Source organism: Amblyomma mixtum, chromosome 1 (assembly GCF_055824585.1).
Source record: "Amblyomma mixtum isolate Tamu chromosome 1, ASM5582458v1, whole genome shotgun sequence".
NCBI classification, from domain to species: domain Eukaryota; kingdom Metazoa; phylum Arthropoda; class Arachnida; order Ixodida; family Ixodidae; genus Amblyomma; species Amblyomma mixtum.
In genome coordinates, this window is record NC_143012.1 from 133,186,111 (window position 1) to 133,200,831 (window position 14,721).

Below are 14,721 nucleotides of genomic sequence, written 5' to 3' on the forward strand. Positions count from 1 at the left end.
GCTCTACCACAGGAACACACTATTTGCATGTTCGCATATTCTCCCGGCACCGCGCACATCGGCTCGTGTTGGTCATATGAAGAAGATCAAACCGATTTTCTCTCGAACACAACTGTACAAATACTCACCTTTGGTCCTGGCTATTAAAGAATGAAATTCGCTTTATTCTAGCCTTGCGGTTGTCGCTGAAACATCATCATTTCAAAGAGCTATTTTTTCATATTTAGAAACTTCCAGCGTAGTGATGTGCGTTTTTATCGCTTTTTGGTTTTTTTGTTCGTTTGCTTGGTTGTGTGTGGGTGGGCTGTTACGTTCCGCGAAATGTTAAATGGCATGTTTCGGAACTTTGGAAGGTGGAGTTTTTGTTATATTTTCTGAGATACTTTATTTGTCTATCTTGCTATATGGGCAACTTGTCAAGTACCTGTTCCTATACAGTTTTCTCCTTTCTCTTATTAATTTGAACCTGTGTTCTTGACTTGCTTGTTCTTGTTTTCAGCAATTTGTATTTTGTGTTGTAGATGTGTTAAGTTTTCTTTGATGTATCCTCCTCTACGTAATGCTCGCATGGGCCTTTGGGTATCGAAATAAATAAATAAAAGCGCATTTCCCGGGTACCTGCCACCATCTCTCGCCCTCACGGCGATCTGCGCATGCGCACTGGCTCTCAGTACTTCGGTAACGCTAACCGGTGTGCTAAAGGTCTCTATTGTCTCTGCTCAGTAGCCAATGCTTCTCGGCGCTGGCGTCAGATGAAGCCACGCTGTCTAGAGTCCGCGTCAACCGTGCTAGCGGTGATTCTTCCGTCGATCGGCGCGTGACGGAGTGATTTTACAAGCAGAAAAATACTCCCTCTTTGCCCTGTTCAAACCAACGTACATTTTTCGCGAAGCGCGTTGAAAAGCATCCACAAGGCGGTCTCTTTTCCCAACATTGTACCGCGCGGTGGCGGCCAACGACCGCAGCTCTGGCGTGACGGCCACAGAGAGGGCCTAAAATCGATCTCACTTCTTTCTTTTTCTCCGCGCGCGAACGTATTGTAGGCCAGTTACCCTGACGACAGGCATGCGTTCGCGGTGAGAGTCAGCGTCTGAGCATTGTTCAGAAGCAGGCCGGCCCCTGTACACGTGGACTTCCTGCGCTACTCGGGGACAACATCACATTGTCAGTGGTAAGGATGCTCTGCACGAATAGTTAGCTGCTTGAGCGCCAGCTGTTGGCGCTGTTGCGTTGTGGTGCCGCGCCGTGTCGGTGGCCCGGAAAGAAAAAAAAATAGATGTGCATAGATGTGTTCTCTGCAAGCGGTCGCAAACAACTAAGTACGTCGCGCCCGCAAACTGGCATTCCTGTAGGGTTACTGTATAAGTACCTGCATACCTGTATCTGTCACCTGTGTACCAGTATCTGTTACTGCATAAGTACCTCCGCGCTTAGGCTTCTCCGTCATGGCACAGGTGGCCCCTTGCTCCCTTGTATTCGCGGAGCGGTCAGCCAAGTTAGCGCCCAAGAGCGGTTAGAGTTCTTAGAAATACTTAGTGCAGTCGTCACTAGAGTGTTCTAAAGTTGTCGCACTGCCCTGCAGGGTTGCCTGGCTTCGCGACATCCCTACAATTTGGCTACGTTCAGCGGTTCATCTCCACATCTGTCACCGAAACTCTCTCCGTCTCAAAATCCGCCCTATGCAATTTCGCTAGAGGCCTGATATCCCTCACCGCGGCTCGGCTTCTATGCTTCTGGCACCCCACCCGCCCCGTAACCCTTACCTAGACCCCTGCAGACGCAGGCTTTCCGGGTAACAAGGAGATCCACTCCTTCACCCGAGGTATCACTTTGCAGGTTGGAGTTGGACCCCTCCGCCATCCCAGAAGCGTCTGCTTACGTTCAGAGATATCCTTACTCACTACCGAGATACCGGGCGCATTTACGCACGACCGGCTCCCTCCCTAACACTAACCCAGGCCTCACAATGGCGCCGACTCCAGACCCGTACTGACCCTGCCCTCTTCTTCTTCATGCCAGCTACCTCGATCTGTTGTTCTCATCCTGTAAGCTCTGCAACAAACCGGGAGACTTTATTCACATCCTCCTCACATGCCCTACCTTCCCACATCCTCCATCCCCAGCCACGGCGGAGTGATAGTGGGAGACTCTCCTGGCCGGCTCCGCTGCTGCTGACCAGCGCCGGATAATTACCGACGATTTGAAGCTATTAGCCCTCCAAGTGCTGTCTTTGCTCTTTAAGAGCAGCCCCCTAAAGGTTGCCTCGTGCCACGTAAGGGGGAGCAGGGTTTGCCCCCTCTGCACTGCTTGGCAATAAATGTTTCCACCACCACCATTGACCCTGGTAAAGTTCGCGCCGTGAGCTTGTTGAAGGATTTGCGGGGTCGCAGCGGAGCACCAGAGAGAGACGACCAGCGTGGCAGGCTTCTAGTTCCGAACTTCCCGTGCCGGGCGTGCGCTTCGAGCACGCGCTGTCCATCTTTATTTTCTTCTAGCGCGCGCTGTAACGCCGATCTCAACGCAGGGTGTCGAACCGGAACTGAACCTGAACCCGAAACCGGAACCGAACCCGAATTTTTGCCCGGAACTGGAACCGAACCGAACCCAAATTTTTTTCGCCATCTTGGAACTGAACCCGAACCGGAACGATTCAAAGGAACCGCTCCGAACCGGTTCGGGACTCGGTCCAGCCGCACATTTTGTGCAACACGGCATACTTTTTTTTTCTTTTTTTTCTGACCAAATGGCATATGCCAGCGCGTAGATTTACCCAGGGAAAGCTGTCGGCGCTATGGAGTGCGAAAATGGCATCCAGTCGAAATGGTATCCATGTCAACAACAAAACTGAAAGAACTCTCGTGGCTAGGAAGAAAGCTAATTGGCGTTTCCGCAATGTGCTTTTGGTAATTCTGAAGTGTTTTAGGCCAGATTTACGTGAAATGTTGGATTTTATAGTATCCCCCTTTCACATGCTTACGTACAGCTTTAATCGAATTGTTAGCACTGCTTTAACTCGTAAAGCACTGAGTGAGAATGGTTTCCTTGTTTCCTTTTCTTTGTGTGAAGTACCATAAATATGTGAAGCATAGGCGCAATGACCCAATCACGTTGTGCAACATTTACTTTCTGAGGCATTCCTTGTCTCACATAGCAGATAATGAATAAGACCCCTCACGATTGCTGAGTGGCTGTGGTGCTCGGCTGCTAATGCCAAGGTCGCGGGTTTGATACCAGTGGTGAGGTCGCATTTTGATAGCGACGAAATGGAAAAATGCCTGTGAGCTGTGCGATGTGAGTGCACTCTGAGTAACCCCAGCTGGTCTACGCTAATCTGGAGTCCTCCCCTACAGCGCTCCCGATAGTCTCCGCGCCGCTCTGACGCGTTAGAACACACATAATACTATTATTACAAAGCAAAGAAATATATATATTTGTTTTCTTTTTAAAGAATCCGAACATTCTTTGTTGCAACTTGCACGCGACGGATATAAGCAATGAAAGGTGGGAATGTAGCAGCGGTACGATTCTTAGAAAAAAAAAGTGATTACACAAAGAGGCAATGCAGAAATACATGCGCTCGCTGAGATGTGAAAAACGCCTAGAAAGGTGCTACATAAATGAAATGTTACTGCGATGAAGTGATTTTCTGTTATGTCGATGCATTAAAATTGTTCTGCTCATATAAAGAAACTGCCAATCGCTAGCAGGCAGCTTCGTCACGCTGTTCTCAGACTGCTGTATCTTGAATTCTCTGACGGGCGGCTTATATCTGCCTCTCTCTGCCGCTCATGAGGGAAGCCAACAATAACCGAAACCAAGGAGCATAGGGGATGTACTTTTTTAAAAGTAATTTGTGGTGTCCATCAATAGGAGCTTAAAGAGCAATTATTTTTAACGGTAATTGATTAAACTGAAAAACAAAACACATGCCCCCAATAAGATCCGAACCCTTGACCTCCGAATTTTGCGTCTGGTGCTCTACCAACTGAGCTACGACGTCGATTTTTTCCTTACTGCATGGAAACAGTGCCGAAAAGGAAAATCGCAGTAAGTCCATGCCACAAAACACCAGGCTGTGTAATACGAGCCCACCATACCCCTGTCTGAGAGGCACACCCATGCATCTAGATAGGAGAGCCAGCAAGGCGGCTCTTCTAGGGCAACATATACTCCCCTCACCAAAGCACACTGCTCACAGAACAAAGATTTCGATGACCGCGGTTATTCGGCGGCGGTCCATCATACGGCTGTGGAGACTAAACAGTCACAGAAACATAAATAGATCACACGACACAACACAGTTTTTCTCCACTGGCAAAAAACGGGTACTAAGCCGTGTGATTTCAATGTCCTTCTCAAGTGTACGTTCGCCGTAATTATGTCCCAGAAGAGCGTAGCATCATTGCACAGAATAAAACAATGGTCAATGGTCTTTGGCGCATTGCGCAGGCGGAAATTTACCGTCCATGACACAAACATCACCACAGCATGAAGTAATAATGCCTTGACAGGCAACGTCGGTGTGTGAAGTTCAGAGAAGAACGTTTTTGCAGCAGAAGAAATAAATGCACATTCGCTGTTAAGGAACTCCAGAAAAGGCTGCCGATACAACAGTACAGGAACCAAATACCCTGTAAGTACATGAGTCGTCTGGCTTCTGGAGAGGCTATACAGGTAGTCTAAAGAAAAGCGCACAGTGAGGAAATTTAAGGTGTCCGCTACTTCCGCTCTGCGGCGACGACTGTCTAATCTTTTTAGCTTTCGGGGGCACTTATGTGTAGTGCAGCCGAACCATGAGAGTGTTCCCCAGCTCCACCCTCGTCAATAGTAGCGAACGTAATGCGTCTTCTTTTACCGACAGTGCCACATGAAAAACGTAGTCGAACAGTGAGGGCAGAAGCTGTGCGAGAACCTTCGCTTCGGGCTCTTTGTGTCTGAGGCGAGAGGCTTAAGGTTGGTTGACATGCAAGCGAATGGGCGACTGAGCGGCCCGTCACAGCGAAAATTTCCAACTTGGAACCTCGCCGCTCACCACCACGAAGACTCAAAAACAAGTTTTATCATTTTTTGCATCGCGGCGTCAAGATTCGCTAGCGTTTTCGCGTTCTTTTGTGGAACGCTTTGCGACGGCACACGTGCAGCATTCAAAGCATTCCACCTCAGGTAGATCGGCTGCAGGTAGATGGGCCATTTTAGACCGCAGCTCTTATGCGCCCCTACCCGCGTTCCGCGTCGTAGTCGGCGTAGCCGGCGTGACCGGTTGTCCAAGTAGCAGATCGAATTAAACGCCACCTAGAAGGTGGATGCCACGGGAAGACCCCAAGATTGGCTAGCAGCACAATACGCCACATGCCAGGTAGCGTGTGATGAGTTGCGCTTAAAGTTCGCAATACCGACAATGGCAACCGTCTGTCATTTTATTGCCAGTGAGTGCCCGGATGTGCGCCGACCGAATTGTGCACGCCTGTGCATACGCATGCTTAAGCGCGCGCACGCACGCACGAACGCACGCACGCACGCACGCACACACACACACACACACGCACGCACGCACGCACGCACGCACACACACACACACACACACACACGCACGCACGCACGCACGCGCACACACACACGCACGCACGCACGCACGCACACACACACACACACACACACACACACACACACACACACACACACACACACACACACACACACACACACACACACACACACACACACACACACACACACGTGCGCGCGCACCACGGAAATTTTTGAATTTTTGAGAAAGGAGATTAAACTGCTAATGCAGTAAAGAAACCAACTAAAATACTCTAACCCTGAGTGGGAATCGAGCCAGTGGCGGCGGGCGCAACAGAGAAGCTTCGTTTACTGATGCCTTATTAGGCTACTCGGCCATCTTCGAAGATTCTTTTTATTGTTGCCGCATGGAATATCGGGAACCTCCCTGACCACGTCTTGCCTTACTTGACTGGATCGATTTCCGCGACCTCGGCATACGGCCTAATGTCACTATCACTCCCTTGCTCTGCCCGCACATAAAAATTCCTGAAGGCGCCAACGTCAAAAAAGGGGCGATCAGTCAGGAGGTTGAACTTTCGCAGCATATACGTTCTCAGCTAAAATGAACTGTTCTCTGAACAGTGTCCTCGCCGAAAGTGGCGATTGTGCGTGTCTATCAATCATGCGGCTTCTTCACACGCTAAGCAGTCTTAACAGGAAAAGTTCACACGGAATTCCGGTGTTCTTCATTACTGGCACAAATCTTATAGTTTAAAGCATGACCTCAATGTCCTTTTTAAGAGACTGATGAGGTGAGCTATGTCTCAATCGAACATAGCGTCACAAATAATTTCGTTGTTCAATAGTTCCTCCTTGCTTGCAGATGTAGCAATTCACTGATCATGGCACAAACATCCGCTTGGCTCGATGACATGTCCTAACACGTAAGGTCGACGTTTGAAGTCTAAGAAAGGTTTTTGGGGCCTATTGAATGTACATCCTCTGAACTCGCCTTAATATAAGGCCGCCAAGAAAGGCTAGGTAAGGCTGCACGTAGAGGAAGTAATGACTGATCAGAACCTTTGTCAGCTGCCTTCTGGAGAAGCCGTACAGGTATTCTAAGGAGAAGCGAAAATTTAGGAAATCGAGTGTGTCAGCACAAAATTCCTCCACGACTATGTACATTAAAGACATGAGCATTTAGTCACCTAATAAGCACAGCTGCCAGGAAGCGGTGGTTTTCGGTTTCGAAAAATAAAAATCATGAAACAGGTTAGTGGACAAAAACTGCACGAAAGACTCACCGTACTGTATCAAGGTAGCATAAAATTCTGTCCACGCATGGGCTCCCTTTTAAAGCGCCCCAGAAAAGTAACAAAAATTCTATTTAACGAATTTACGGTCCTCCTCTTGTAATCCACCAATGGCAACATTTTCACAACCTAACGTCTCATCGAAGACGTCACAAGTTTGTGTCCGTACAGACACGAAGTGCCCCCAACCAATGCAAGCCTGCTTTTTTTTATCATATTGTTTTCATCAGAGCAAAAGACGGAGATGACATCAGCATAGGTCAAAATCTTAATTTTACACTGTACTAGCGACAAGCCATGATTAGCTGTGTTTTTGAAGAAACTAAGCTATAGGTGGTCGAGATATATAACGCGAGTTACAAAGGCGATGTAGAGCAGGGGATGAAAATAAAATATTTTTGGTAAACTCTCTAGATGTATGCTGCAGGTGTGCCAGAGTGTGTGTGTGTGTGTGAGGGGGGGGGGGGGGGTGACTGGCAAGCCGCTTTTGGGGCGACTGAAAGATGTCTTGGCTGTATATACCTGCAAATACAAGGCAACTTCCGCTCATAGTGGGCGCATGCAGCGGTCCTAACGGCGCCCGCTTAAGCATTTTGCGCCGGCGAAATTCCCGATTGACACTACCTTCAAGACTGACCTATTACTCGCCTGACGGGGACTCCGAAACTGCTGTAGCTGAAATGTTTTGTAGATGAAAAATCCATCAGCTTTTCTTTTCATGTATCTCATCAGATAGAGTCTAGTATACATAGCCGGTGTACACTAATTCTGAGTTCTTTTGATTTCGCGGCACTTGCGTAAATTTAAATCTTTTTGCCGCGGACAGTAAAACATCTCGCATTGAGCAAATTTTGCAGTGCTGTTTTATATGCTGATATCATAAAGAAAAGTAAACAACAAAACAAGGTTGAATAAAAACCTCGTTCAGAATTTTTTATTGTCTGAACCCGTTTGAACCCGTTTGAACCGGTTCGACGCTATCCGGAGCGGTTCGAACCGGAACGGAATGTCGCTCCGGAGCCGAACCCGGAGCTGAACCCGAAATGCGTGAACCCGAACCTGAACCGAACCCGAAAAAATTCCGGTTCGACACCCTGTCTCAACGCCGGCGCTTTATAGCGTCGCCGGGCGCTATAGGGCCCCCCGCCTAGACGGAACGGCGAAATGTACGCGCCGACGGGGCAGAGATGGAGTAGCCGGAGATGGAGATGGAGATGCAGGGTGTGGTAAGTTCATGTCAGGCTCCGGGAAGAGCCGTCGGGTAGAGTGCGCGGGCTCAGGTGGACGAGCCTGGCTGCTGCGCAACGGGCGAATCATGCGGGGTGCCAAGCTGACAAGAGACATGGGGGCAGGGGAGGCCATGGTCGGGCCGTCACCGACTGTAGTGCTGCCCGCTGACACAAGTGTCATCGGTGCTGGAACGTTGCGGCTGATGTCCATGAGGATCTGACGCGCCGTGTACACGGTCACAAGCACAGGAGCGGCCGAAACGGCTCCATGGACTGACAGCAGCTGTGGTGGGACCGTCGACATAGCGCCGACAGCTGTGACGATGCCGGAGCAAGTTGCTGGGCTCAATGCCAGGTGCTTGGGTGAAGCGAGAGTGGCAGTGCGGAGCAACTGGCCAGTGCTGATGCGCGTGTGGGCATGATCGGCTGTGGGTGGCTGCAAGAAGGTTGTGCCAGTGACAGACCGTGGAGCTGAGACGCCTACATCAGACGACTGGCTGACAGCAACAGACACAGCTAGTGGATGGACAGTTGCTGCACTACTCGGTGCGGGTAGCTCTACCATCCGTTGCTGAAAATTGCTCAAGTCAGGCACCAAAGCAGGCGCTTGCTGCGACAGTGTCGAGCTGCCAGGGTCAGACTACGACAAGCGGTTGACAGTACTGAGGGCTTGGGGTGGGGCCTCTTGGGCAGGCGGTGTGGCCGCCTGGGTAGTGGGGCTGGTATCTGATGGATGCTGCGGTGCAAGCAATCTCACTTCGCCTTTAGCACGATCGCTCAGGTCAGGGACTGACGGCTTTAGCGGAATGAGCGATGAAGCGGCAGGTGAGCGTTCGGCTCGCAGCGATGCTACGCAGTAGGTTACAGAATTTGGCGGAATGGGGCACTCGTCGAGGAAGAGCTCGACTGACGGTAGCACTATTGGAGATGAGAGAAGTTGCTCACCGGGCTGTGCCGAAGACGCTGTATCGTCCTTATTGGAGGCGGTATGGCCGGAGGCGCTGAACAGGGTGGCGCGAGGCGCATCTGTCGCTGAGTTCACTGACGTGGCAAACCGCGGTGGGCCATGCACCTCTCCGAGCTGCTGAGGGAATGACTGCGGACTTGGGGCCGTGGAGTCATCGCACAGTGCTGCTAGCGTAACCGGGGTAGCAAGATGTGCTGCCGGAAGCGATGCGGTAGCGTCTGGTGCGGCCGGTGCTGAAGAAGCCGGGCCGGAGACGCTGGACTGGAGTGGCGGCGAGGCGGCGAGGGGCTGCTGAGGCGGGCCGGGTTCTGATGAAGGCTGTATGGGCGCGAGCGAGGCCGGTGCAGGGCCAGAGGCTGGCGGCGGCGAAAACGGGTCCGCTGCGTCGTAGAGCGGCGGCGGAACATAGTAGGCGCTGAAGTCAGCCAAGACGGCCGCACGCAGCTCATCGTATGGCCGGCAGCCCAAGGCAGAGTAGGTGAGCCGACGCAGGAGGTCGGGCGGGAGGATGTCGCAAAGGACTGCGTGTTTAAACGGCTGGATGGCAATGCCGTTCAGGTACATCGCAGCCTCCAGTTGGGCGAAGCACCCGCTGACGCCTGCAGGCCGGAACGATGGGAGCGGCGGGTTGAAACTTGGGTCCTGCCAGTGCGCCATGCCAGGACGCCGCTGGGATAGAAGGCACGGTTCGCCGGGTCACCACTGTTGAAGGATTTGCGGGGTCGCAGCGGAGCACCAGAGAGAGACGACCAGCGTGGCAGGCTTCTAGTTCCGAACTGCCCGTGCCGGGCGTGCGCTCCGAGCACGCGCTGTAACGCCGATCTCAGCGCCGGCGCTTTATAGCGTCGCCGGGCGCTATAAGCTCGTCCCCTACTCCACGTTCCTTCAGCAGTGTGCGCAGCTTCCTCGGGCTCTGCTCGTATTTCCGCCGGTTCAGCAACAAATTTGAGGAAATTGCTCGTCCTCTTAGCACACTACTCATAAAGGACGTGTCCGTTCTTTAGAGCCCGACCAAACTGCCGCCTTCAGTACACTTATCTGTGCCCTCACCTCTCTTCCTGTCTTGGCTCATTTCGATCCTTCGGCACCTACGCAACTTCGGACCGACGCGAGTGGCCGTGGAATTGGTACCGTACTTGCTCAGCGGCAGCGCGATCAGATTTGCGTGATTGCGTACGCTAGCTGCCTCCTTTCCCCGCCTGAGAGTAACTATTCTATAACCGAGTGGGAATGTCTCACCCTCGTTTGGGCAATTACTAAATTCAGCCCTTGCTTATTCGTCCACCCCTTCTCTGTTATAATGGATCACCACGCGCCTTGTGCTGGCTATCTTCCCTCAAAGACCCTGCTAGCTGGCTTGGGAGCTGGGCTCTTCGCCATCAAGAATATACATTTTTCGGTTGTCCATAAGTCCGGCCGCTTGCACCAAGATGCAGATTGCTTGTCCCGTTACCCTGCCAACCCGGTTTCCTCAAGCGGATGTGAGCCTGACTACTGCGTTTTGTCTATATCAGACTTACGCAACATTGCTCATGAACAACGCTATGCTACCTCATCGACCGCCTCGCCGTCAACCGCTATCCTGGTTCCCGCGATACATTCGTGGTTCACGAAAACATCCTCTGCCGCTGCAATATGCGGCCTGACGGTGCTTAGGCCTTGCTTGTGGTTGCTGAAGACCTGCGTTCCAGCGTCCTTGAACAGCTCCATGATGCTCCCATGGCAGGCCACCTTGGCGTATCCCGCACGTACGACAGTGTGTGCCGCCGCTTCTTTTGGCCAGGCCTCTACCGCTCTGTCCGGCGCTATGTGGCCGCTTGCGAGCTCTGCCAACGACGGAAGACGCCCTCGGTTCTCCCTTCCGGACACCTTCAGCCGATTCCCATCCCGGTAGACCCGTTTTCCCGTGTCGGCTTCGACTTGCTCGGCCCTATTCCGGCGTCTGCTAAGGCAAACAAATGGAGCGCCGTCGCGACGAATTACTCGACGCGCTACGCTATTATTCGAGCGATCCCAACCAGCTGGGCCACTGATGTCGCTGACTTTCTCCTGCACGACAACATACTCCACCACGGTGCTCCCCGTTACCTGCTCACTGATCGCGGCCGGTGCTTTCTATCCCAAGTGGTCGCCGAACCTCTCAGATCGTGCTCCGTCCGTCATAACTTCGCCACGGCCTATCGCCCACAGAGAAACGGCCTGACCGAAGGCCTGAACCGTACCTTGGACAATAGGACTGTCATGTATGTCTCTAACCATCACCGTGACTGGGATATTAGCCTGCCATTTGTCACCTTTGATTATAATTCTACGCGCCACGATCTGGGATTTCTTCTGAACGTGTGGTATCTGTTGCTCAAACCAGCGTCGTCGCTTCGGTTTTGTGCGCTCGCGTCTCTCTCTCTCTCTCTCTATACCTACCGTTTCTCTTCTGTACACGTAGCAGCGATTTACAGCCAGCTCACGTGTGACGTCATCCCTCTAAATTTTGCGTCATCGTGTGACGCCATCAAAAACGCTGGCGGCTCGGGTTCGATTCCCGCCTACATCCAAGTTTTCTTTTTTATTTCTGTTTAATTTTTCTTGCTACTTTCATTTTAATGTATCATGACGCCATATGACCGATGACGTCGTAGGGGTCCAACTTCCCACAACACATTTTGCGGACACTTCCGGCCTCAATGTAGCCTTCTAATGTTTTCGCGTTAATAACTTTATTTGCACCCGTCAAGGAATCAGAGTCCGAAGGAGACTTGAGTCTTGACCGCCATCATCTTCCTCCCCTTTCAGCATGCTGGTATCCAATGGGATTGAGCGGTGTCCAGGGCCAGATAGATGACTTTATTTTCGTATTCTCCTTTCCGGCTGACCGTCCAATCGTCCCAGGACTCTGGAGAGACATGAGGGAGGCCTTTGCTCTACAGTGGGAGGAGTCAGGCTGATGACGATGATGATGTAATCGAAAGCCTGCAAAAAATCTGTGAAAGCACGATTGACAAGTTTGTTTTCCTCGAAACATTGCAAGATATGCTCTTTTTGGCCTACTAATGCTGTCTCAGTTGATTTGTGTTTGATAAAGGCAAACTGCGAATCTTATTATTTGGTGTTTGTCACAAAAGCATCATATTCGCGTGTGGATAATTTTTCCAGTCATTTAGAAAAGATTGGCGGCACGGAAACAGGTCTATAATTTGAAACACAAAGCTCATCACCTTTCTGATATAAAGCGGCCACTTTAGCAAATTGCATGCGCCGTGCGAACATTCCTTATTTATAACTTAAATTAAGTATATGTGCTAAAATTGGGGCTAGAATATCTAACACATACTTCACAGGCCGTACCTGCAAATCACCCGCATCGTGCCGTCTGCTGCTCTTCAAGTTCATGAATGCAGTGAATACTTCAGAACATGTAGTTGGACTTAGATACCAGAATCGCTATTTTGCCTTAGGGAGGATCATATGATATGCATGAGGAGCTTTGGTATTCTCGGGTGACGAAATATTGATTAAACGCCTCTGCTAGTTCCTGCCCATTTACACTTGGTCCTTGAATAAGTATTTCTTGAGGAAAGCTAGTCTGCGGCGTGCGTAAAACAACGTTGTTAATCTCGTCCCATAACTTTCGGGAATCAGGTGGCATGATTCCAATTTTACTGCCGAAGGAAGAAAGCTCGGTGGCGACGATAGATTCACCTACCCTTCCAGTCTTCGGGATCAGAATGGTTAAATAATGAGGCTGAGGTCAGTTTAGGTCCACTGCCTTACAAAAACACCTGAACGGCGCCTAATTAGTTATGCATGACCATGAGTCTTTCCGAAAAGTCCAATTGCGTCCGTCAGTATGTGCCGGAAAATATTCCTCAACTGTGTTTAGAAAATGGCGCATCAAATAATCACTGGTTGGGTACATAAATCCCTCAATAAGTTTGAAGAGAACACCCTTAGGACACTACAAACCGACACATACCAAACGCCAGCTAAGTTACACCAGTTGTACCCTACACTATACTCTCCGCAGTGCCCACTCTGTGGAGAGGTAGCTAACCTCTACCACATGGTGTGGGCATGCCAATTTAATCCCATAGTTCACCCCTTTCCAAACTCCTCAAAGGAGCAGTGGGAGGCTGTTCTGCTCACCGATGTTCCTGACCGTCAGCACCGGCTGGTGGGGAGGGCCAGCGCAGCAGCAACAGCCAGTGGACTACCGGACTGGGCGGGCTGCCCACCCACATGTTCCGAAAATATTGAGCAAATGAAGGTGTTTTCAATCAATCAATCAATCAATCAATCAATCAATCAATCAATCAATCAATCAATCAATCAATCAATCAATCAATCAATCAATCAATCAATCAATCAATCAATCAATCAATCAATCAATCAATCAATCAATCAATCAATCAATCAATCAACCAATCAATCAATCAATCAATCAATCACTGGTCGGTATTTACGTTGGTCCTGGTGGCGCAAGCTGCCTTTCAAGCCTTCCACTGGCTGAAGCACTCCCGCAAACGCAGCGATAGCTTGCACTGATGCGCAGGGAGCCCCTCCATGACCCCGAACGGCCAGGCTATGGCATGGCACCCCTGGCTGCTCCTCGTTCTCGCCTCGTTGGGGCTCGTGGCGGAGCAGCCTGGGGACTGCGGTTCCTGCCTGCACGGGCTGCGCGTCCCGCAAGAGGAAGAGGGGCCGCAGCGCTGCTACTGCGCCGACGGCTACACGGGCCACGACTGCGCCACTGACTACGACGACTGCCGCAGCGCGCCCTGCCGGTCCGGGGGCATCTGCCTGGACATGGTGGCTGGATACCAATGCCTGTGTGCATCCGGGTACACAGGTAGGCCTCGCGCTTCCATGTGAAGGAGGTAGGGGTAGGGGGACAAAGAAAATCACGAAAGGGATATTTACTCTAACCGGTGAGTAGAGGCGATGGAATTGCCAGCGAAAGGAATCGCGCCTGAATCGATTTGTGCGTTGGGGCCGCTGATCTAATGGAATAAATTGCTACAGGACTGGAATTACTTTAACAATTACCAGGTCATTGTAGAGTGTGTTTTGTTTAAAACCCTTCTTAGTTTCTGCAATGGTTGCATGGTGTGTTTGTTAAGTATCTGCGTTGAAATTACGGATCTGTGCACTAGTGCTTTCATCGTCATCATCAGCCTGACTACGCCCACTGCAGGTCAAAGGCATTTCCCATGTCTTTCCAATTAACCCTGTTCTTCGCCAGCTGCGGCCACCGTATCCCCGTAAACTTCTTAATCTCATCCACCCAACTAAGTTTCTGCCACCCCCTGCTACCTTTGCCTTCTCTTGGAATTCACCTCCGTTACCCTTAAAAACCAGTGGCTATATTGCCTTCGCATTAAATGCCCTGCCCAAGCCCATTTCTTCCTGTTGATTTCGACTAGGTTATCAATAACCCGCATTTGTTCCCTCACACAATGCCCGCTTCTGGTCTCTTAACGTTATACCCATCATTTTTCTTTGCATAGCTCGCTGCATTGTCCTTCACTTAAGGTGAGCCCTTTTCGTTAGCCTCTTCCTTTCTGCCCTGCAATCGTTTATTCCAGGTTTGTCTCGGTGCAACCTTATCGAAGAATTTCACTCAGGAGAATGGTGTGTCTCAGGGATGCATTTTAAGTACTACATTGTTCATCGTAAAAATGACTTCCTTAGCCAACATAATTCCATAGTC

At 50.7% G+C, this 14,721-nt stretch overlaps 1 protein-coding gene across 1 annotated transcript in view; it reads left to right on the plus strand.

Annotated features, from left to right (window-relative positions):
• The first annotated feature begins 1,057 nt into the window (after positions 1-1,057).
• LOC149367637 (protocadherin Fat 4-like) overlaps positions 1,058-14,721 on the plus strand; it is a 108,946-nt gene continuing 95,282 nt past the window's right edge. The window contains exons 1-2 of the mRNA XM_089575189.1: positions 1,058-1,171; positions 13,564-13,860. Coding sequence (XP_089431315.1) covers positions 13,575-13,860 — 286 coding nt within the window. The 5' untranslated portion in view covers positions 1,058-1,171; positions 13,564-13,574. The remainder of the gene's footprint in view (positions 1,172-13,563; positions 13,861-14,721) is intronic.